Genomic DNA, 25,952 nt, shown 5'->3' on the forward strand with positions numbered 1-25,952 from the left:
CTTCTTCATCGGGAAGATCCATGTGTAGCAAGAGTAGTCATTGATGAAGGTGACGTAGTATCAACATCCACCGATCATCGGCATTTGGGCCGGTGTCATGAAGATTTCCGGCTACGGTGAGAAAACCGGAAGGTACAAATAAATGGGGATGTGCAACATTGCACATGCACTCGTAAATTTGTATGATGAGAATAAGATAACAAAATGTAAAGGGGAAGGGTAATAATCTAAGGTGTTAAAGGTGCACCACGAAGTCCGTAGAGGCATAAAAGTGATGTGCACTTTGTAGAGTAGAATGAGTAGTGGGCATTGAGAGTGAATGTGATAGGAGAGAGAGAGTTAAGGCCCACCGATTTAAGATCAAGGGAGATATTCCCTATTAAAGGAAAGGGGATTTGACTCCCTCTTGTAATGTGCTCACCCTTTACTACTATAAAAGGGAGTGAGGGGTCACTTATGAGGGGGTTGCCTATTTTGAGTGAGAGAGGTATACCACTTAGGTCGAGGGGTTCTATTCGGTTTTAGGGTTTCTTCTAGGGTTTTCTTCTTGGGTTTCTTTTAGGGTTTCTATGCTTCTTTGCTTACTTATCTGGTTAGGGTTTTCTTGTAGTCGTTTTGGGTGCAGACTATGCGGCCTTGGTTGTAAATTTTTTTTGTGAACTCTTAATATAGCATGTTGATGTTTCTTGTCTTGTGGGTGTATCTTGCCTCCATCTATTCTATTCTATGTTTATGTGCTATTCTTCCTCTTCTCCTCTTGAACTAAGCTTCCATTTTGTGTCTTATTCCTTCTCCTCTACTCCTTAGTCCAAGACCCCCCTGGTCCCGCCTCGGATCCTACACGTACCTGCGGAATACCGCGACACCGGTCTCCATACATCTGAGTGGATGACGTCAAGGAGGCCTTTGCTTACATAGCTCTCCTTTGGAAATAGGAGTCAATGTTCTTTGCCTAGTTGACATGCTTCACACACTCGGTCGACTCGTTTCGACTCGAAGGCCGGAAGTCTAATGACGGCTCCCTTGGATTGCATCGCTCGAAGCCGTTGGAGGTTGATTTGACTGATTCTCGTGTGCCATAACTCGATGTTCATCTCGGTGTTGAGACCTTTGTCATACATGGCCGATTTCACCTCGTTTGAATTGAGAATGAACATTCGACCTTCTCTTCGTCCCTTAGCTATGAGGCAGCTATCTTTCTCGATAAAGTATCCTTCGTTGTTGAAATGAACTTGCATCCCTTGCTCTACGATTTGGCCGACCGAGACCAAATTCTTTGTTATTGTCAGCACGTTCAAGACATTCTTGATGCAACTGTTTTGGCCATCGTTGTCGAATGGAACGTTGTCGATGTGTCGAATGGGATGTGTGGTGTCGTCTCCCATCTCTACGTAACTAGGTCGATTTAGCATTCTTAGGTCACGAAACCACTCTTGGTGTGACGTCATATGATGTCAAGCGCCGGAGTTGACGAACCACATGTCTTCGGAGTTGGAGGTGTTTGTGGAGTCGAAGGCCGTCATAGAGTTCGCTTTGTTGTCGTATTCAGAGATGGTGGCGTAGTTTGTGAGTTGTCGACTTGTTGAAGCCGACTCACTTCTCTTCTTCCGACACTCCTCTTCATGATGGCCAATCTTCCCACAATAGTTGCATGTAAGTGACATTGTTTGCCGATTTTGTTCGGCATTGAAGCTCCCCCTTCTTCTGAAGGTTCCTCAATGGCTTCCGTCTTGTTGTTAACGGTTTGAGTTCCCTTCGTGAGATGGGTCGAATCGACATCTTCAATACCCTTGGCCGACTAGGTATTGGTTCATCTTGTAATCCCAACATGAATAATTGCTTTAGTCTAGCTTTTCACAAGGGATCGAGCTACCCATTTGTGTGTTCATGTTGATGTGGTGTCTTCCTCCTTGGCTTCTCTTCCTTTGGTTACGTACATGTGCTACATAGCGTCACTACGGTAGCGGATAGCCGGATTTGTCATCGGCATCTCGAACACACAATCACGAAGAGTCGAGTGGGCTTAGTGGATGTGGTAATTAACTAGGGTTAATTAGTGTCTAATTATGTGAGTAGTTAATAAGAGGAAGATTATGTGATATGTGTGTGCATGTGTGTGAGAGGAAGAGAGAGAGGAAGTTACACTTATGAACAATATTATAAATGGGGGATGATTAACAAGAGTGTAGCTAAAGACCTTTCCTCTATATTAATAAGCATCATCAACTTACAAAAATACCCACAATGAGGTATATATATACAACTCATGTGCAAAGGTGCACATGTGTGAGTCATAGTTCTAGCCATACGTCCCATTCGTGTTATACTCAAACGCCAATATTCGTATCATACTCATACGTGAAAAGGCTCCAAGTATGATTGAAATCCATATGCGGTACATAGATATATTATATATACATATGGTGTATATGGTGTACATAGTGTGTGTGTGTGAGGGGGAGGGAGAGAGAGAGCGTGTGTGGTCTAGAGAGAGAAGCCCTGTTTTGCATGTGTGAGGAGACAGTGATTGAGTGTATATCTAGACTCTAGAGAGAGAGAGAGAGAGGAGTTATGGGTTTTGTCTGTGTGAGGGAGTATGTAATATGTATATTAGATATCTAGATTTTGTAGAGAGAGAAAATCAGTCAGTTCTCGTGTGAGAGAGAGTGTGTGTGTGTGTGTATGTGTGTCAGATGTCACTTCTATTCACAAAATATTATGAATATCAAAAATTAAAAAAACCAAAAAAAAGTCAAAAAAAAAGAAGCCAAACGAATATCGTGTATCATACGCGTACGTTTGCAAACGTTCGCGTACGTCCAGTAAATTGGACGTACGCGAATATTAGGAACTATGGTGTGAGTAGAATATAGGTACAAGGATGAAAGTCTTAGATTAAATATACTTTGTAGTGGAGGATCTAGAATGTATCCCCACTTACGTACAAGTCTAAGATCCTATTTAAGGGTTTAAGGTCAACACTTCTAACTAGATTCTAGTTATGTAACTACTAAGTTACATGGTTGACTAAATAGCTAAACCTAGTTGAGCTTGATATCTCAACAGTATGGAACCTTTCTAGGGAACTAAATTCTACTATGACTACAAACTCAATGCCACCTTACACACCAATTCAAATGGTGAATATGATGATGTGACCTTGCAGAGTTCTCTCTCTTCATAGTTGAGATTTCATGATTTCTCTAGCACTATCAATTGCCATAAAAGAAGTCATTTTAACTTTACAACATAATTTCTCACCCTAACTTGCGACATCAAAACCCAATGAATAACCCAAATGTCGATAAATTGATCCTCGTGTAATCACTGACCCTCGCCATCCCAAACATTCCAAATCACTCTCCGTACAAAAAATAAGGCGAGACTTCCTCCAATTTATATACAACCTTGAAGCCAAAGTAAATTGATCCCAAATTTGCATACTCCTTTCAAGATTTTCTTTTGAGGCTTGTAAAAACATAAAAGAATCATCAGTCAATGCTTGTGCCACCAATTGTCCACCAGAAGGAAGAGGCAAACCCACAATATCACCACTACCTGCAAGATTTGACAACATTACTAACAAAGGATGTGCAACAATAGCAAATAACGATGGGCTTAGTGGACATCCTTATCGCACGGATCTAGTAAGAAACACTTTCGGAGTAACTCCATCATTAAGCATCACACACGAGGTTGCATTTTGGCCTAGCAATAAGATAAGTTGACACATACGAGGATCAAACCTCATATTATACATCACACCTGAGAGGAAAGACCAATTAACATTATCATATGCTTTTTCCAAATCTAATTGCACCATAACCATTTCTTGATGTGTATGTCGAGCATAACCGGTAGCCATTTGAACATTCAAAACATTATGCAATATATTTCTACCTGTAATAAAACCATATTGAGATGGATGAATAAGTTGAGGTAAGAACTTCTGAAGTTTGTTGGATAATATCTTTGCAAACACTTTGTACAACCCTCCCATCAATGAAATAGGCCTCCATTGATGAAATGACTCCGGAGATGGTACCTTTGGTATCAATTTGATTAAGCCCACCTTCCAGCTCTCAGGCATGAAACCAAAATCCCAACATTGTTGAAACATTTGTGTGAATGGACTCTAAGCATGCCAACATATTTCTTAAAAACTTCATTTGTAACACCATCCCAACCAAGGCTTTTACCATTTGGAGATGTAACAATACCTTTTCCACCTCAACTTCTTCAAAATCAACATCCAATTCTTGACAAATATTTGTATTCACGACACTCCCAAGTACATTATAAAACTCTTGTCATGCTTTCAACACATCCTCATTAATAATCAACTTTGGCCCAATCAAATTCTTAAAATGAGTAATACATAACTCAATAACCTTGATTGGGTCTACAACAATGTCATCCCCTGTCTTAATTTGTACCACATTTGAACGAGCATATGGTGGTCTTAATCCTTGAAAAAACATATGAAATTGACATGATTGATTATCTATAAATCCCTCCTTTAATTGACATAGTCTTGTCTTTTGATAACTTTGACAAGACAAATTCTTCACAATGTCTTGTACTTAACTTGAACATCCAAAAGCTCTTCGTGATGCTGATTATTCATCAATAGTACATTGCATCGCATAAGAATATATGAAAACTTATCAATCAATTTCTTACGTCTTTTAGCATTAGTCATACCATACATACGATGAATATCATTGATGTTTTGTAGTGTTGTATCCCATGCATGCCATCCATTTGAAATAACTTGATTTGAAAACATGCCAAAAAATTGTTGCATATAGGCATCAAATAAGGAATGTAATAATAAAGAAGAATTAAACCTCAAAGGAACTCGATCAAGCAATGTTTTGTATATATCTACCTCATGTTTATTAAACTCAAAACATATGGGAAAATGATATGATGTCACAACCTCTTGCATAATTGACATATTAAGCATCTCTAGCAAAAAGGACTCATCATGCATAACATACACTCTACCTAACCTACTCCATGTTTCCTTATATTATATAGATTGAAATGTAAACCCAACCTTATCTTGATGCAACAATTTCCATTATACATCCAACTTCAAAACCTCAGATGCCAATTTGTCCCAAACTGATTGCTTAGGACGTTCGTTTTCCGGGCGAAGTCTGGTCTGATCTTACGACCTTCTAAGCTAAGCGTTAGATTTTACTAGCCTTTGTTCGGTTTGTAAGGTCAACTTGTGCCTGTAGCTCGAGCACCAAACTTCGAATCCGGGATAGTTCGAATCTCTCCGGGCATGGACCTATCGATGAGTCATCGAAGTCTCAAGTCAATAGTTCCAAGGGAACCGCAAACTTCATTGCGGTTCTTCCCCCGAAAGCTATAGCGCTTTCTCTACGGGGGAAGAACCGCATTCAGCTCTGGTTCCGCTGGCGGAAATAGCTTAATGGTAGAGTATAGCCTTGCCAAGGCTGGAGTTGAGGGTTCGAGTCCCTTTTTCTGCTTGCAGAATTGCGTCTTACGGTCACGCGAAATTGACTAGAGAAACAGTCTGAATTACTCCTGTGCGGTTCCTCCGGGATGAACCGGCGGGCGCGCGCGTGAAAAGTGGCGATTTGATTGATTCCCGCCCGAACCAACCACGATACAATCATGGCCATAGACAACGCGAATCCATCAATGAGAATCGTGAAGTAGATTGTGAAGCATCAACACACATATTTAAATCACCCATTAACAAACCAACACAGCCCACTAATAACCATGGATACATTGAAGACCATAACTCAATGCGTTGATTAGCATTATTGGGTGCATAGATTCCTACCAACCATATCAAATCCTCAAAATACTTGACTTCCATCACCAAAAAACGTCCATATGGATCATTATAGACTATATGTGGACAAAACAAATCACGAATAATCATGACAACCCCTAAGCAATAATGTGATAATTGTCCTACATAATATGCGGAATATCCACGCAAATGTAACACAGATCCTACTAAATCATGACACTTATGTTCAACTGCACATAAAACATCCCATTCTTTATCAAATAAAGTTTTCCATAATATATATTTCTTATGAGGAGAAAATGCCCCTCGCACATTCCATGATACCACTTTCATTTAACACCTTTAGCAAGAAATTGCTCTTTATGAGCAAGTGTATTCATGAATGTACTAACTACTTGTTCAAGAGTTGCATAAGGATTCGTGTGTACTACATCCCCTCCAACAATATTAGGGTTTTGTTGTCTAGTTCCACGAGAACAAAGTCCTTGATTTAATTGAGGTTGTACGACCCTTCTTGAATAATTGAATTTTAATTGGTTGGACAATCTCTAATTTCGCACTTGTTTCTACCAAGGATTTTTCTTAAATCCCTCATTCAATCTCAAATTATCTTTTGGTAATGCCTTACGGTTAATATTTTTTGTGTCCCTTTATATGACATCACCCTTCCCATTTATCTCATGCTTCACTTGATGCCACTCTCCATCTTCAACATCTAGGTCATCATTAATGCATACTCTATTCTCCTCCCCAACACCTCTAACATGCCATGAACTTTAGGATCTCGCTCTAACCCATGAGATGTTCCCTCATCCATGACCATATCAACCATTGAGACAATATCATTCTCAACATCTTCCTTATTTTTCCCTCTGACATTATTTTTTGTGTATAGTTCACCATGATATTGGCATTCAACCATAAAATGCCCCAATTTACCACATTTTTAACAATGTCCTGCAAAAGTTTCCCATTGAAGCTTAAAACGAAATCGACCAAATCGAGATGTATCTATACTCAACCATCATGGAAGTTTAGAACTTGTATCCCATAACATGCAAAAACTACATTTGTTCAACGAATTAACATGAGGAGCAACCAAAACTTTACCAATTTGAGACATCAATCCTGGTAGTAAATCCCAAAAGAATGAGTTACTGCAATCAACGGTCACCCAAATCCATAGTTGTTAAAAAACGTGTATTCTACGTTTAGAGTACGTTTTAGAATACTCTGAAGTATTCTACACGTATTCTACGTTTTAGAACTTCCGTTTTTAAAATTTTGACGTATTCTACGTATTCCCAAAATTTGATGTATTCTACGTATTCAATGTATTTAACAAGTATTTATCATTTCAAAAAATATTTTCTTTTTTTTGAAAAAAAAACTTTAAATTTTAAGAAGTATTTAACATATTTTACAAGTATTCTACATGTATTCTAAGTATTTAACGTACTTTATCTATAAAATAAGTATTCTAAGAATTTTTTTTAAAAAGTTAGAATACTTGTAGAATACTAGGAATACACATTGTATGCGTATTTTATGCTAAGTATTTTACAACAATGCCCAAATTGGACATTGTTGTTTTAAAAATCCCATCACTACAACCCATTCCATCACATGCACTAATCTTCTATAAAAAAAGATTGGTACCTTCGCCATCAAAGCCATATAGTGTTCTGACGATCGAAAAACCACATCATAAAAACCTCTTGGACCCACATAGACATCCTCAACACAATTAGGCATTATGAATGAATTCAACCACTGCTTAATCAATGATACCAAAGGATGTTTGCTAGTGAAATATAAAATAACACCATGATCATAGAACCTGTCAAAAGTTGTTAACATAGACTTGGTCTCCATCACCACCTCTACAACATCCTCCTCCACACAATCTTTAACATCTTTCTTATTTTTTTCCATAAAATTGGAAAGCAAAGCCTTAACAAAATCACGACGACTGTCAATATTATAATCATCTCCAATAACGTCTTTCCCACCAAGAATAGCAGCATACGATGTTTTCTCATGTTTTGTAGAATCGATACACTTTTGCCTCTTGTAATTTTCACAACCATCATTACTACCACATCCATCAACAATCATCAACTCACTTCCTGTTGTTGTGTCAGCCATCCTAACAGAGATTGAGAGAACTAACTTGAGACAATGACAATTTTCCTTGTAGCTTCTTGTAACGATAACGAAACTTAGCGTCCAAATAATCCTTGGAAAACTCTCGAAACGAGCTTCGCAATGAGCCAAAAATCATAAAAACAGAGTTATGAGTACAAAGTTACATCAGAAACATGTTTTAACACTATTCTTGGAACGTCATCGCTTCTCTCTCTCTCACACATGAAATGTAATATTTTTGGTGTCATAGGTCATATTTGACCTCTGAAGATGATAATAAAATCTCTCTCTCTCTCTCTCTCTCTCTCTCTCTCTCTCTCTCTCTCTCTCTCTCTCTCGCCCCCGCCTGAGAGAATGAGAGATTGGTCTTTCTTTTGTCTTGATCTCTTCCTTCTTTCTATGTACAAATAAGTGACATTTCTATAGAAATTTTACGCGGTTCATAGTGGAGTTGTCTTTACTTGTCAAGACTTACATTATGGTTTTGTCCCAACTCACATTTTGTTTTTGTACCAACTCTTGGGACACTTTGTAATGTTTTGAGTTGTACACAATATAAGAGCATTTTGTCATGTGCTTGGTCTCCATCATGCGTTCTTTGTGTCTATTAAGTCTAACAATATTATTGGGACATAACATCATACTAGTTTCTAATTGCTTTCACGTTTGATTTTAATGTGGCCATTGAAAAATATGATTGCGCATGAGAATGGGAAACCACACCAAAAACTATGTTTTTTCCGTTTAGCAATGTCATGTTTTTCTAAGCTTGCACATTTTGTTTTCAAGAACGACCAATTAAAAGGGAGCGAATGTAATTTTATTGGCCTCAATCTTCATACTAGAAAAACACAAGGACGAAACAAACATGGCAATTCATCACATGGTTGAATCATTACATATGTACTTGACCAAGAGGACACCTTTGCTAAGAAAAATAACTACACCACCTCTCAACAAAACCATTTGGAAAAAGCATATCGTGGGGTTTGACTATAGTAATGGGCCTGATTTGCATTCATTATAAACTCTTAATTATATTAGTTTCACATCATGCACATGCCCTTAGTTTGCAAGCAATTCTAGCAAAAGTAGGCAAAAGAATGTATCACTTGTTAAATGAGTAACACTTATGTGATGTACTCATATGTAACATTACAATGTAAACTATTTCATCGCCCTTATTGATTATCATATGTGTTTCATTCTCAAATAGATCAATTCATATGTCATGAAATCCATGTCATTATTGGAAGAAAACAATAAAAATATCTATTAGGTGCATTGCATAACATCGTGTTTTGCGATAGGTCCATATTATTCACTTAATGAGTTTACAAAATTACATTGATAAATGGGTTTGAATAGAAATTGTCTTGCAAATAAAGCTAGAAAGATGGGGCAAAAGTTCTATGCACAAAGTATACAATGAATGAGGACATAGAAATTTAACTTTTTAAAAAGGGGTATCCAATGTGTATTCTTTATAGTTTTTCTTTTTATAGTATAATATATGGATTCATATAATGCTTGTATTGTATATTAGATATGTGTGAAGTTTCCAAATCACATGTAGTTCTTTTTATATCCATCACCTACGAGTGTAGCAAATGACCAATGTTACGAGGCAAAAGTATTTGCTCAAGTTCACACAAATAGGGTAAATGAATGGCATGAGTTGTATAGCACTAAGATATTCACGTGAACAAGATCCTATTTTTCCACATAGTCATGAGATTGATCAATTTCATGATATGGTTTGAATGAGAAAGAGGATTATTTGGTACTTTGCCATACACATGTGGAGAAATGACCGTAGTTTTACAAGGCGTAAAGATTGATGAAACTAGTGTGAAATAGTAAAAAATAGATCAATGATCAATGCAAGTTCTCATTAGAATTAAAATTTGTGCAAATAATAGTTTGAGAAATTGGGTGAGTAATCAAAATGAAATTGTTTATGTCTGCTAATCATATTTATGTTGATAACAATGATGTAGGTGTACTATCAGTGATACAAGTCACATGGTGGGAAGAGTAGTTTGCAACTTAGCATTGACAGGCTAGCAAAAGCATGCTACAATTTTTTTAAATTACAGGAATCCTCATCTATTCAAGTATTTGAATAGGCATATTTAAAAAGTAAGAAATCATGTGTTTTCTTGTAAACATCAATATAAAATAAAGAAAGCTCAAGTGTTGCAGGTACATGGAATGATAATTTAGAAGCATGTTGGCGCATCTATTGTAAGAAAACTGTAGGGTTTTAAGCTATGCCACAAGCATTTTGAATTGATTAAAAGTAAAATGAAATGATGATGAATGTTGTTTCGTATGGGATGATATTCGTGTTCCTTCATATGCATTGTGATCAACTGACATTCTTGCATTTTTATTTTTCATTGTGCATAATCGTTCTAGTTCACATTTTAACCTACAAACATTGGTTGTACATGTAATCATTTGATTATGATATTATTTGTGAATGCATTCTTTGGTGGAAGACATCAAGGAGCCTAGAGGATACTTCCATAGATACTATGCTTCATGTATCTTTGAGCAAAACATATGCTGTTTTAGAGTTATTGACATATGATTGTAATGAAAACTCATAGAGCCCAACTTACCCTAAACATGTGCAAAAGAAAGTACATTTCTATCTTCCATGCATCAACTCGCATCAAATGAACCAACTTTATTCATTAATTTAAACTCTATATGAAAGGAAAGATTCCGAAAGGAAAAAATGTGATGACAAGTGGATTTTTTTTATAGAAATGAAAGCGTTTTTATGAGAACCAAAAAAACCTCAACAATTCAATTACTTTTTATGGTTAAATTGACTCTCTTTACATCATGCATTTTACATGCATAGACACACAAAGCTTCATAAGTGTTTAAATTTGATAACAATAATCCTTTGAACTACATGTAAACAATGCCTTAATAATCATATGAACACCCTTTTTGCTTGCATATGAAGCATCACGCATATATCATGAATGTTTAATATTCTATGTTCTTTGAGCATTTGTAACTTCAACTTCAACTTCAAACTTGATTTGGGTTCACTCATGAGATGAAATGCTATAGAAATTGACTCGTATTTGAACTAGCTCACCTCAGAGAACTTTTAATGTCTCGGTAGACATGAGAATAAGCACAGTCGTAGAGGTACTAATCACAAATATGTGCACACACACACACACACACACACACACACGAAAGCAACGCCGTCTAAACATTTAATGTTTACATAGTTTACCCACTTTGCAAAGGAAAGAGAATGCACTCAACATAATTATGAGCCCAACTCGGGAACTAATTGCAAGACAATTCAACGTGTCTGCCTTTATTGACACTTGATTCATAAATTTCCATGATCAATGAGAACTTAATGAGACACATCATTATTCACTTGAAGACTTTACCTTTGTCTCGAGGACATTGAGTAAGAAGGCATGTCCTATTATCAACAACATTAAGGCAACATGGTGAATCACCCACTTTAATACGAGGATCTTAGAAAAGCCCATTTATTGGATCTACAGTATTTTACTTGATTTACAGAGGAGAAACAATAAAAAAGCACTCTCGTTGCATTATTTTCTTCGTGACAATGATGTGTTACGTATAGCCATGGTTGGGTTGGAGAATTGTACTCAAATAAAATATGCACTATGTAGCAAGTTGTTAGATATCAAAAGATGGTGAAGGCAAATCAAATACAATAACTAGAAACAACAATGTTGTAAAAAATGATAGAAAACAAACGCATGATACATCATATTCCCAATACATACAATGGTTAGTTAAGCACAACCATAGTCACAAAGAGCTCTTATCATCCACAAAAATTAGATTTCTGGTACAAGAGTATTGATATGTATTAATTGGCCTCCTAACCAAAAATTAAACATGAAATCTATTTATTGAGTTGTCTATGGATGATGACGAATTAATTGCACACTAATAGTTAGGGAACTCACTTGGTACATCCTTTTTTAGGGATTCCCTTTTACAAATTCCAATGAATAAGGAATGGTGGTGTCCATGGACATAATCAAATTACTCAAATAGTTAAGGTATATTATTACCAAACAATTCATGAATGAAAATATGGTTGAAGGGTGAGAATCTGAGACAATAATCAAACTAGCCACAACAATATTAGGAATTTCCTTCCCATGATAGATACCAAGGAAAAACATCTCACAATTAGGTCTAGAGAAATAAACATCGTATAGTTAAATGTATAATGCAAACGCCAATTTCACGTAATCAACACTTGGGATAAGATAGTTCAAATCAAGTGCCAAACTAAAATATATAAACCTATTGGGTATAATGAAATTGGAAATATTGTATGTGTAATGTATTCCATAGTGTATACCTAGTCCAGTTACCCCACTAAGCTGAGAATCAAAAGATCACATCTAATGATTGAAAGAAGAAGTTGAATACACATGAAAGGCAAGTCACTCAATCATTCGGATAGAGAAGAGAAAAGACACGGAACTTTAAGGGGGTGAAGTGGGAAACATCAAAAGAGGCCTTTGACCATGGAGTGGAACATAATGTTTTACCAGACTTTTCAGCTTGCCCTTTTTCTCAAATCTAGCACATTCTTCCTTCACTACAGAGACCGGTTTACTATGTCGTTGAATGACAAATCCAAAATCTAATTGCGATCATCTATCATGTAAATGAAAATTATCATTCTTGGAACCAAAGTTTACAAACTGAACATGATCTTTGAACAAAATTTGGAAGGCTCGCTCGTAAGTCTCGGAGGAAACAAACACTATTTCATTTACTATTATTACTAATATATTTGAAAATAAAGTTAGTGTGTTCATTTATTTAGAAAGAGGAAAGATCGATGATTGCTGAGAGAGTTATTCTGTGCTATAGATGAATGAACCAAGAGCCCCCTTCCCCAAAAGGAAAAAGATACCAATTTTCAAGCAAAGTAATGACATATTCAAAACCTAATCACACCCCCTACATTGGTTCACACGCTAAAATGTGCATACAACCAAGCAACTTCACAAATCTTGTTGATAAAAATTAGCAGTTCCCTTGCATAAGGGAAGTGGTTGAGTTTTGCTAAACAATGTTATTTAGCAATCGATCAACATATTCAAAACCTTTCATGAGTTACTTTTGTTGCGATATTCAATTGCGTAACAAAAGCATAATTGTGTTATTGAGTGAGCAACAACTTCACGATCATACCACAACCTTGCTTGACAACAATGCACATATTGCTTATGACTTGAAATATAGAATAAAGTTCACAAAACTAGTGCACACGCAACTCATTTAATAAAAACACAAATGTTGATAGTAATATATTGGGGATGATTTCCCTTCTCAATAATAACAAGGATGATTACTCAAGTATGCTACAAATTACATGAATCACAATAATATTCTCGTTCATTGAAGTATGGTAAAATAGAGATGTCAAAGTATGTGAAAATTAAGATTAAGCACACAAGCACACCTTTCAGATGGAATGTGTGAGATTATGAAAATGTTTTTTCCCCTCCATGATAGTTATGAAACATATTCTAGCAGTTACACTATCAACTTACAAATTCCTCCTTGAACTAGGGAAAAGAGTCATTCGTGTCTGGTTGAGTCTAGAACCACATGAACAAAAAGAATGCTATCTAAGCCGAAGCCCGCATATTCTAATTTTGAGGAACAATGACGGAGAAAGGTTAAGCAAGACAGTTTGATCAAGAGGATCAACGAGCAAGGTAAAATGTGTATCAAAAGCTTAATTATGTGGATTTGGTGTTAAGAGTTAGTTTCATGTGATCATTTGGAAGCTTAGCTACTTTGGGCAATGGCAATGAATGAATGTATGTAATAATGTATGTATATGCATGAATGTCATACATGAGAAAAATGAGAGAGGCATGCTTTTGTAATTTCTCAAAACTTTGTAGGCATAATTAATAGCAAACAAAATAGAAAAAAGTAAAAAAAGAAAAGAAAAAGAAAAACAGAAAGAAAATATGTATAAGGAAAAAGAAAAAGAAAATACAGAGGAGACATTTCCTCTGCTTTTATTTTAATTTGTTTTTTAAATATAATTGATTTATGTTTTTTGTTTTCTACAGAGAAGCAGAAGACAGATCCTTCTATCGATGGCGACAGATTTGGGCGCTTCAACAATCTCTCCTTAGTCATCTCTGCACAAAAATTTCTACAGAAATGTCACTTATTTGTACATAGAAAGAAGGAAGAGATCAAGACAAAAGAAAGACCAATTTCTCATTCTCTCAGGCGGGGGCGAGAGAGAGAGAGAGAGAGGGAAGAAGAAGAAGAAAAGTAGGGGGCTTATTCTTCTTCTCAGAACATGCTTTTGTGATGATGGGCGGTGATGAGAGAGGTAAGCATAAGCTTCTTCATTGTATCCTTGCTACTTCTTCTTTTTCAGAACACAGAAGAAGGCTAATGCTCGTTTGGGGTTTGATTCTTGGATGAAATCATCAGATGGGAGATCTCTATTAGGGTTAGGGTTGTCTCGATTTCAATTGGGGTCTTCTCAGAAAAGCAAAAACAAGGTGGACATTTCTTCCATGAAAAAACCTCCTGAACCTCTCCGACGTGCTGTTGCTTCCTGCTTATCTACAAGCCATCACCACCACCATCATCATCAGCAAGCTTTTCTCACTCTTCAGGTATAGTTTTTCATTTTTTATCTTTATCTTTTTCAAATTATCATCATTCAGATTTTTTCACTGCTAGTTTTTTTCTTCTTCTCTAATTTTGTCTACTGAGTAATTTATTATTATTATTTTTTCAATTTACCTCCTCTCTCTTCAACATTGTTTTTTCCTTGCATTTTATATACTATTTAAAAATTTATATTTATATTTATATTTTAAATTTCCAGTTCAGCATTGTCAGTCTCCAGTTTTTTTCCTCAGTTTAGTTAACTTTTTCACTAATTTTAAAATTTAGTTGCCAGAAATCTAGCTATTTTTACATTTCATGATGATCGATCTTTTCTCAGTTCTCAGCTTGTTTTACCTCATTTTGTTTAACCATTGGTTTATTAATGTTTCAAAGCAAATTCTTTATTTATTCTTTTAAGTTGATTTATTCAAGAATTCCTGGTGGGGTGAAGAGAGCATAAAAAGTTGCCTTATGAATGGGTAGCTTTACCAATGAAAAACATGAAAAGGCCTTTTAGTGTATTATACCAACTAAATACGCAGAACTGGCATGGAATAATCCTCAGCTGTTATCTAAACCAGTACACTTCTATATATATTTCTTGGCATAAAAATGGAAGTAATGGGAATTACTACGGAGGGTTTCTAATCACGTCTAGTGGGATTAACAATCAGTGAAACATCATATGGTAAGAGGTTAATATTGATCATGCTAGGCATGTATAGCTGTTTATCTTTACAGAGAAGAAACACAGGTTGGCAGACCAACATCACAATCGATCTCTTTAGATCAGATGTCTGGCATACCTTTGTAGTTACGTTTGCAAGCATTATGATGATCATTGATATTGTTGAATCTTGAACGATTTATCAGAATTATGAACTGTGAATTAGAAGATTTTACCTATTATATAAATTCAGTTATGCTGGGATCACGCTGACTTCTAAATCATTTCATGATGTTTTGCTTTACAGGATTATTTGTCAAATCCTTTAACAGTGGATGTAGCTTATATAGTGCTTTTGGAGCATGCAAATGCAGAAAGAGAACGCAGGTCGAGCTCTTTGCTGATTTGGATTTCTGTTTTTGTATTGACCCCATTATACTTTTTCTTGGGTTTGGATATGTAAATACAAAGAGCTGCTGTGTTAATGCTTATTTTTGAATCATGGCTAGTTTATAAAATAGCGTTTTGAAGCACATCGTGGAAGCTTTTCTATGTATTCATTCCATAACTGAAGTTTTTTCACGGGAATTCTTCAAACTACATGCAAAATAGATGAGGGTTGCAGTCACTTGAAACATGAGACACTTACGAATTTTGATTCTAACCTTGAGCACTGTAATAAGCACTTTGTCGAGGAAAATTTGGAATTCATGTTGAAATCCAGATTAGGATACACTACTTTTGGCAAATAAGCTTTATTGGCAAATTTTTATTGTTTTTCAACAAACCCATTTGTTGTTTGTGATGTTGTTTAATCTTTTCAATTCAATCAAATAAATTTATAAATAACTTTATCACCCTTGTGTATATGTAATAAAATTTGCTTCTTTTTGACAGCCCCCCAGTGGTTTCCCGTTGTGTATTACTACTCAAAAGATACCTCGTTAGGTAATTATACTATTATTAATTTGTCATGGCAGTCATAGGAATGATTAATGATTTCCATCTAATTTTATTTTTTCTAATGCAGATACATCCCGAAGCCTGCAATGTTACAGCAAGTGGACACATTCTGTGCAGTACTGATTGCTGAATGCAATTCCACGAACAAAGCATCCATGACCTCTACATTCACGCAAGGAAATAATGAACCTGGTAGCTTGAGACAAGCGGCATGGTCAACACCATCACAGGGGTTGACCAAAGCTGCCTTTGCCTCTGAGGCTCTCGTGAAGTCATTAAACTATGTGCGTTCGCTTGTGGCACGTTATTTACCAAGTAATCTTTTGCAATCAACTCGAATTGCAGAAATCTCCAGGAGTCGAGTATTTCATTCTTCATATGGGCCCTCAGGAAGTAGAGGGCCATCTGATGTTAAAGATTCAGAACAAACAGCAATGCTCTATAGTTTAGAAGAAGGTGTGGATTACATCGCAAATGATGTCTTAAAATGGAAGTGGATGGATCGGAACCGAGAGCAATGTTGGGTACCTTCACCAGTCATGACAGATAGGTGTGGTTACTGTTTTGTAATATTTTTGCTTGTAAATTTAAATATTGTGTATGCTCGTTAGCACAGATCAATTCTTTGGAATGTAACTCAATTGATGTGTAAGGCAGTGGGGGTATTGCAAGGCCTCAAGTTAAACGGCTATATGAATTTTCGGATATGGGAGCAGGGACATTGTTTATGAAGAGTAATCACTTCAAGGTTCACAGACAACATGGCAGACCAGAAGAAAGAAAGTCCCATGCCGATACCATTCATGATCAACTATTACAACCATCTAAAGTAACAACAGTGGTGGACAGAGGCTCTATTCGATCTCATCTTCGTGCGATTACAGCGTTGAAGCGTCAGAAGACTCAATCACAAGTCTGGTATGTTGGAAGCATAATGTAGAGATTATATTTTATTCTGAAGCTTCAGTATAAGCACTTTTGTGGAGATTGAAAAACTTCCTTCAATAGTTAAATTTGGTAAATTTTATGCTTCTAAAAATGGCTGGAGCTAGATGAGGGCAGGATGAGCATGTCAAGAAAATGTTTACTGAAAATTAAAAAATTTAAAATTTGTCATTGATTGTCATCCCTTTCTTAACAGGGATTCTGATGTTCCTAAGAGTACATGGAGAAGAAGACCACGCCCACTTTTCCAGTATAAACATTATCGGTAATAATTAATGATCTTTATGAAAAGGTTCTTTTATTGTTTGTTCGTGCCCTGGTGTTCCATTTATTTGCATAGGCCTATCTAGGCCTCCAGCCATATTTTCTTTCTTCCTTTTGTCTTCACTCGCCCTTCTATTCCTCTTTCATTTGCATGTCTGAAAAGTTGTGATTCCATGTGTACATGCATTGGAGGAATGACAGACTGAAATGAGGAGCTACTATTGTAGTTAGAATCAATGGCTTGGTATTTTTCAAAATGTTGGGAGTATGAGCTGTGCTTTGAATTTCATTGAGAGAACTAAATTGGTTGTCTGCTTTTTCTGACAGTGAGCAACAGCCTCTTCGAATAAAAAACGCTGAAATCGAGGAAGTAATTTCTGCATTTTGCGTTGAAGGAGGTGTCTTAGGGGGCAACAGTCCTGTGTTACCAACTGGCAGGCTATCAGTAGAGACTGCTGATGTTGCAGGAAGTGTTCTTATAAAGTTAATAATGGACATGTAAGTTATCTTATAATTGCATTTTACATGCTTTGTTTTCACGGAAGCAGGTTACGAGTTTCTTCTTTCTAATTCTTGTGAACAGGTATATTGCAGACCCCTTTACTGCTGCACCACTGACCTTTTCTATGTTAGAGGTATGACATAATGCAATTTCAGTTGAAGCTAAGCGGGTGAACTACTTATGGAGGATTTCATATGTTAACTGTATGTGTTCTTCTTATGGTTTTCTAGGGTATGCTAAGCTCACATTCGATGCCTGTCAGAATACGCTGTTTTGATTTGCTTTTGAACCTTGGTATTCATGCACATTTGCTGGAACCAATTCAAATTGAAGACCAACCTGCAATCGAAGAAGGAGAACCACCTGCCCATCTAGGAGGTGTATCACCTTTTTTATCCTCAAAAAGAGGTCTTAATTTGCAAGAAGCTTTCAGGGCTGAAGAAAGATCTGAACTACAGAGACCTCAAGAAGAGACACCAACTTTTAAAGACACAGTGAAAAAGGTTGATACTTGTACCCCAGAGGCTGTCAAATTATTTGAGTTGTGGATGCTGCAGATATTGTTTGAGATGCTGCTACTCCTTGTCCAGGTCTGATTTGTGATACATATGCTTTGTGCTGGGCTTATCGGGAACCTTATTTCTAGCTACTTTATTCACAGATGAGAGAGAAGGAAGAAGCAGTGTGGGTGTCAGCTTTGAGCTGCTTACTTTTTTTTATCTGTGATTGTGGTAGAGTACAAAGAGAACGCTTATATGGAATTGATATAAGGGTATGTTTGGGAAAGAGAGTTTCTTTTATGATCAATACTTATCCTTTCTGCATCTCATTTGTCGTTAATTAGGGGGTTCTTTAAATGCGTCATACATTTATGGATTTCCATGGTATTGTAAACAGGTGCTTAAGACACTTTTAGATATAAGCTGGAAAAATGCATGGGCCAATGAACTTCACTGTACATTGGTTTGCATGATGTCAAACTTGTTGTATAAGATAGCAGGACCTCTAGATGCTGGTGGTGGTAGAAAGGTCATATTTGACATGGAACAGCTGGACCTCCTTGGTGGCATTGAGTTTATTTTTCTGGAGGTTAGTAGGTTAACTCATAATGCAAGATATTGATGCTGTCAAGTTCTATTATAATAGCTCAATGTGCCCTTATGCTTTTGCAGTATGGGAGAGCTAAATCTTCGCAAGAAAGAACAAATCTTTTCTGTGTGGTGCTGGATTCTATACTCACACAGATGGACAACAAACTCCATATTTCTGGAAACCCCTGTCTGGGGTTTGATGATATTCAGGCTGTTGTTGGTGCCCTCTGTTTTGCGGATGCAGCTGAATCAGTGGGGTTTGCTTTAAAGTATGGACTCAAGAGTGTAGGCAAAGGTTTATTCAAAGCCATCACTGCAGCTATGTCCAGAGATATTGAGAATGGCCGCCTCAACTCAAGAGTATGTCCTCTTGTAACGATTACTGAGCTTTTAAGTACTTTTAATCCAGTGTCTGACTTTATATATATCAGCACAAGCACCATTTTGATCATCGCATATAATGCGGATATGAAGAGGAAAAACTGAACAAGATATTGTGTTTTAAGTTAGATATACCAGACTCTGGTTCAGTACCCAAGATTTTAGCTTCCGAAAATGACATGGTAGATTTAGCTGGATTATGTGGTTAGTTTTTATTTCACAACACATTTACATACCATAAATTTAGTGAACAGTGAACTTGAAAATCAGCCCTGTCGACTTTCAAATTTAGGACCATCACTTAAATGTGGGCGCTTATATGGGACCCAGTGTTGATGAATCAGCTAATGTGCTTAATTAGAAATTGGTATCATAACATGGCACTAGCTAATCTATATAGTCTGATGATTTATTTGCATCATTGTAGGTGAATATTAGTGAACATGAGTATCAGTTTATGAACTTTCAAAGAGCTATTTAATTCTAAGTTTTAAATACTGTGATTAAGTATTTAGGGTGCTGATATAAATGGGCAATAAGCTTTAATGTATTGGATTTTCTAAGCTTAAACAGACATAAACGTTGTGTAACACTTTTTCTCTGAACTGAAATCTATTAATTAATATTCATGAAATATTGATGGAATTTCTCATCTATTTTTCAGTTATTGGAAGAGGTGACATCTATTCTTGATGATCTGATTTCCACGTACTCACAACCAGCTGAGGAATTTTCAGAGTTGATGTCGATCACAATGGGCAGTTACGGGTTGTCTGGTATTGATAATGACATCTCAACAGAGAATTCATATGATTCTAATACTCATGCTTGGTCCACATTATGTGCATTATTACATTCTTCTAAGTTTTCTTGCCGATCCCAAGGCTACTCATGGCTTGTAGATGTGTTATCCCATGAGTTGACTCATGGAAATACTGACATGCTTGATCTCTTACCACAAAGTCCCTCCCATTTATCCGGGTGCAGACAGGCAACTGCGTTAGCTGAAAATTCTAAAAATTCACTAGACAAATGTTCAGCTTTACATGTGTTCTATGGTTTGCTGAGGTCAAAGCATGCCACCATAAGAAGAGGCTTCATTTTAGTTCTTGAAAGGCTGCTTGTTAAATGCCAGCAGACAGCAATAACCAGTTTTACACAGAAGCCAATAGATGCGGAAGCCGAGGACTATAATATGACAATAAAAAATTGGGAAAAGAAAAGTCTTGAGATAATTAATGCAGCTCTATGGCAATTTGTATCTGCAAATGATGCAAACCATATCAACATTTTACAGGCAACACTTCTGTGATTGTACTTTGTATTCATACTAAGCTATTTATTCTACGTGAAGACTTACTGAACTCATTGTTATGCTATTGTAGATGTGTGAAGTGATGTTATCACAACTTTGCATCATGTTTCCTCCATCTCAAGAGAACCATTCAAATACATTCATAAGGAATAACATGGTGTTGGATAGATTTGGCAGTCATAGGAACATTACCGGAAGATCATCCTCGCCAGTCACTGGAATTGAAAAAGTTGACAATAGGCAGCACATACATGAACCGCAGGAGTCTTTGGGATTTAGTCTATCAATTAACAGGAATCCCAAATCAAATTCCTTGGCAGCAATGCTCTTGAATGGGCAAGCTGCTGCTCCAAGGGTGCTGATTGCCGACATCCCGACAGATGTGTTGTATTGGCCTTTGTTGCAATTAGCGGGAGCAGCAACTGAAGATATGTCGTTAGGTGTAGCTGTTGGTAGTCAAGGCAGAGGACGTATAGTGGGTGGAACATCAGATGTAAGAGCTGCAGTTCTAGTTCTTCTTATTGGAAAATGCTCAATTCAGCAATCCGCATTTAAGGAAGTTGGAGGTGAAGAGTTTTTCAGGTATACACAATATTCTTGATGGGTACTAAGATTTTGTTGTCAATCTGGTTCTCATGTGTATTAGAGTATATTTACATATTTCAGGTCATTGCTTGATGATATGGATGCTCGGGTGGCCTATTACACCGCATCCTTTCTTTTGAAGGTTTGCTATTTACTTGACTTAGTTGTGCAGTTTGCCAAATCATGTCCCATGAAGTATATCAATGCTTGAGTTAGTATTTTCAAAATCAGTTTTGATCTCTATCTTTATTCAACCACATTTCGTTTTTTAATATCAGCTGTAGTAGAATAGGAGGAACATTTAGACCTATGCTCTATTGCATAGAATGCACTGGATTTCCATATATCCTATGCTAGACCATACTTGATAACTGTCACAAGTAAATTTTTTAACGCAGAGAATGATGTCCGAAGAACCTGAGAAGTATCAACAGGTGCTACACACACTGGTTTTCCGAGCTCAACAGGTATAAAGAAATTTCTTTTCTATTCATATATGAGTCATGATAACCTCGGTCCATGTTTTTTTGTATTTGCTAAAGCATTTTGTCTGGTTTCCAGTGCAACAATGAAAAAATTCTGGAAAATCCATATTTACAGATGCGTGGCATTTTGCAATTAGCCAATGATGTAGGGAGTAATTTCATGTTTCAAGAAACATAGTGTATGCAAAGACTGTCTACAGATATCTGAAGCATGAACCAGGAGGATTGATGTTTGCCAGTTTATTTGATGGATAGGGCGACATCAATATTCATTGCGTAAGTATTTAAATAATTATGAGAACTTTGTTTGTAGAAGTAAGGTTTGAGTTTTTCCATATTCATTGCTATTTGCCAAGGTAGCCGGCTGTAATACCTACCCCATGCAAAGGACATAAAATGTGTCATATGCTAAACATAATAAACCCAACTATATTCACAAGTCCTCATGGACAGAAACAAAAGTGCCATTACCTTGCAACATTCTCATTCATCATTGCATCACTGAGGTTTTCCATAACGAACATTAAAGAGGAACCCCAGGCAACAAGTTCTGAGACCCCTGACACTATTGCGAGAACACAATATGTTGTGTACAAGAAAATAAAGGTTTTACTTCCTGTAGAGTAGCTATTGTGCCAATCTTTATCTGTGGTGTGACGTGGGTAGGCTACTGCTGTCTCATCTTGTCGAGTATGAGATTCTATCACTTTAATCTCATTGTTTTCCTTTGTATCTGCCGCTTCAGTTGTGCAATATAGCTTGGTTGGTTAGAGTTATTGTCATCATTATCTTGATCTTGCTGGGGATGTTCCCAGCACCACTTCCACTGTTATTGGATGGCAGCCAATCCATACAATATTATCAAAATAAACTTTTGACTATGGGTTACATGCAAAAATTGTTAGTGCCATTCCACATGTCTTCATAGCAACAAGATCTGACACCTCTCTACTGGCTAGTACTTAACAGATACTGCAGGCCAGACATTATATTCTGCTGATTCATGTCAAATAACTGTACAAAAACAAGATCTGACACCTCTCTACTGGCTAGTACTTAACAGATACTGCAGGCCAGACATTATATTCTGCTGATTCATGTCAAATAACTACAATGAAATCATTTTTGAATTACCACTATGACCCTGAAACCTATTTGGAACTGGTTGATGCATGATTCAAAGATCCTCATCTGTCCTCCAAACACTTGGATATGCAAGAGAAAGGTTGGATTCTCTTGCGATTGGAACACATGTTCTAAATATTAAAGAGAGCAAGAGGCCGTACGTGATGAAAGGACTGAAATAGCATCCCTGATGTTACTTCTGATGTTTACCATGGGACGATAAGGCTATTTATTATGATAAATTTGAAGAGATCCTACAATTATAAACTAATAAGTAATCTGACACACCCACTAATATTCAGGAAAGAGTGGATTCGGTTATAGTGCTTAACATTTATTATTATACATTATTCGTGCTTATATTTCACGGTATGTGATATTGTTAATATTACTCATAGAATATAATATGGTTTTGAGACAGTGGTGAATAGCATGTATTAAATAGTTTTAGGAATACCACATTATTTTAAGTTATTATGTGCTTTCTATAAAAGAGGAGTTGGTAATAATAGTCACTGTAATTTTTTCACAGATCTGAAGCAAAGGCTAAGGATGCAGTAGAAATTTTGTACCATAGGAGAGATGAAACAAGAAGTTAAATGAACGGCTTGTAACACATTATGTATAGTAGCAAAAGCTTTCTACCCGTCACTGATTTTTTCTCTAATTTGTAAGGAAAATTTGTCTTGCTGTTGCTGATGGATCACCAAAAGTTCCCTTCGGCTGTTCAGCAAGATGATTTTGTACAAATGATTTATTTTGTAGCAGAATGGCTATGTATGGAATAAAGAGATATTGCCTTGGTTCATCGATGCAGTTATTCATTTCTTTTTGGGTATGCTCAATGGTTTCTTATAAGGAACTCTTGTATCGTAATAAAAATATCCTTTGTTCTATTTATGTAGACTGACTAAGTGACCCTGCTCTTGCTAGTGTCATGGTAAACTGATAATCAAAACAATGGTTTCAGAGAGAGCTGAGGGGCATTATTTGGTAGAGTTTTTTAGGTCCAATGAGTTGTGGCTAGGATTTTTATGCTGAGATTTATATTACGTAAGAATTAGAGAGGTTTTTAATGAAACAAAAGCAGTGTTTAGTAGGAGGAAATTCCATGATGATTTCAACATGATAATATTGTCTCATTTATTTGAAGCTTTCTTGCTAAGTCTCCCCGAATTTTATTTCAAGCCAACTAAGGTAAAACTGGTGTTTCATAGGATGAAAACATGTTTATAGTCAATTGAATCTTGGTTATATATCTATCTGCTTATACTGTATGATTTAATTTCCCTGATGTTCTGAACTTTTCAGGATAACTCAAAGCTGGTATGAAAACCATTGTTGAGTTGGAAAAGAGGACTTGTAATATTTTATGTTAGCAACAAGTTGTTGGTTATCTTTCTTCTTGATTCTTGAACTCGTGGAGCTTGTTCCCTTCTTAACATGTGAAGAGGTGGGCAAAAATAATACGCTCAGGTTCAAGAACATACTGGACTAGTGGAACTTGTTCCCTCCCAAACATGTAAGCATTGGGTAAGAGCTGGGCAAAACTAATACATTCAGGTTTGAGAACAAACTATTTTCATTTTTCTTCTTATAAATAGCCAATCCAAGAGGAAAGGCAAGTAGCGAAAGTTCATGGATCTCATGCTGGATTGTCCAAGGATAACGCTCATGCTGGATGAGATCCAATGATAAAACTATTTTATAGGTGCCCGAGGACACACTGACTGAAGATATATGTAAGATTTCTAGTCTTAGTTCTTAATCTTCGTTTCAGGTCTATTATAAGGTTATGCTGTTTGAGAATGAGGTCAGATTGTGCAGCCAAGGACATCTATGTTAATATATGAGATTAATCTACAATGGTGGTAAAGAATCAGATGAAATGTTTGTTGTAATACTGGTTGCCATAATGCATGAAGACGCCTATAGTGATTATATTTTATGAAATTTTAGCCCCGTGTTGCAACAGGCTACAAAGGTAGCTGACATTGTGGAAACCTTGGATTGGTACGAGCAATATACTTGTGGACAAATGGCTGCGACAATCCGTTTGGGTAATGCTGAGCATCCTAAAAAGGCAACAGATATCACATTTGGGAACATATTGCTCAACAACATTAGGAAGCTGAGAGCACCAATACTTTCAGGTAACCAATTATAGTCTTGGGGGCTCCAGGATGTCTAGCCATGTGTATGCCATGATAGTATTGCAAGAAATGAAGACGAAAAGGACAGACCATCACGAACGCACAAAATACTGTTTTGAAATAGAAACTAAATTTACCAATTGAACTGATCATAATCTGTATGAGAATGCCTGGATCTCAGGCAAGAAGCATGCGATAAAGAAATTGAAACTCGATAGATGCTGCATCAAATGAGCTTGTAATCAATTTATGACTCAAAAAACAATTTGGAAATATTAGAGGACTCGTGATTGTTATATCTACTGTGGAAAAACTGTGCAATTCTTACAAACATCCAGTAGATTGTATAGTTGTGGGCGTATGAATCATATGATTGGATTACAGTTTATTTTGAGTTCCGTAATCTTTAGTCAATTGCATCAAATGAGCTGGTCATTAATTCATGACTCAGTTTTTTGGAAAATATGAGATTCTTGTGATTGTTATAGACAATGATCTGGTGGAGAAAGTTTTATCTGTACTTTGAAGAGAAAAAACAAATATTTACTTCCATGGAAAATGCTTAATTCATGAGTGCACTAATATTATTATTAAAAAAAGGGGTGGGTTTATCTCAGGTAGATCAATCCTAGTCATGGGATGTCAATCCATTGTGGTGTAATCTTAGTAAGAATGTATTATATTACTCAAGATTTGTGCTCCCATTTGTCTTGTCTCTCAGTTATTTTCTCATACAAATATCTTTTCAATCACTCTCATTTCGACTTCCCTGTTTTGCTCCTACCCTTAATTGCCCATGCTTTTCATGCATTCTGTCTTGATATTTGTGACA

At 36.4% G+C, this 25,952-nt stretch overlaps 1 protein-coding gene and 1 long non-coding RNA gene across 3 annotated transcripts; both read left to right on the forward strand.

The window, feature by feature from the left end:
- The first annotated feature begins 14,072 nt into the window (after positions 1-14,072).
- On the forward strand, positions 14,073-23,775 carry LOC147864569 (uncharacterized). Its single transcript, XM_087320498.1, has 19 exons — positions 14,073-14,354; positions 14,459-14,646; positions 15,619-15,698; positions 16,209-16,259; positions 16,342-16,824; positions 16,932-17,192; positions 17,416-17,484; positions 17,811-17,981; positions 18,067-18,118; positions 18,216-18,575; positions 18,647-18,757; positions 18,883-19,074; positions 19,158-19,436; positions 20,122-20,754; positions 20,843-21,354; positions 21,439-21,499; positions 21,756-21,824; positions 21,919-22,118; positions 23,500-23,775. Exons 1-18 carry the CDS (start codon positions 14,333-14,335, stop codon positions 22,018-22,020), a joined length of 3,696 nt encoding a protein of 1,231 aa, XP_087176624.1. The 5' UTR covers positions 14,073-14,332; the 3' UTR covers positions 22,021-22,118; positions 23,500-23,775.
- Positions 23,776-23,903: 128 nt separating this feature from the next.
- LOC147864570 (uncharacterized) lies at positions 23,904-25,506 on the forward strand. Of its 2 annotated transcripts, XR_015529870.1 has the most exons (3): positions 23,904-24,500; positions 24,748-24,838; positions 24,943-25,506. It is a non-coding gene; the product is annotated as an uncharacterized LOC147864570 (long non-coding RNA). The 2 variants fall into 2 exon arrangements; XR_015529869.1 differs by having other exon boundaries at positions 23,904-24,838.
- Positions 25,507-25,952: the final 446 nt, after the last annotated feature.

The sequence above is a fragment of the Azolla caroliniana genome, unplaced genomic scaffold (genome assembly GCF_043228905.1).
Source record: "Azolla caroliniana isolate FFs.n. ecotype wild unplaced genomic scaffold, voAzoCaro1.0.p SCAF_5, whole genome shotgun sequence".
Lineage (NCBI taxonomy): Eukaryota > Viridiplantae > Streptophyta > Polypodiopsida > Salviniales > Salviniaceae > Azolla > Azolla caroliniana.

Excerpts from the sequence above, each read along its gene's own strand:
- LOC147864569 (XM_087320498.1), top strand. The coding sequence starts at position 14,333 with ATGATGGGCGGTGATGAGAGAG. Across the intron at positions 14,355-14,458 it reads GATGGGCGGTGATGAGAGAG|ATGGGAGATCTCTATTAGGG; the intron begins GTAAGCATAAGC and ends TGAAATCATCAG. Across the intron at positions 21,500-21,755 it reads CCGCATCCTTTCTTTTGAAG|AGAATGATGTCCGAAGAACC; the intron begins GTTTGCTATTTA and ends TTTTTAACGCAG.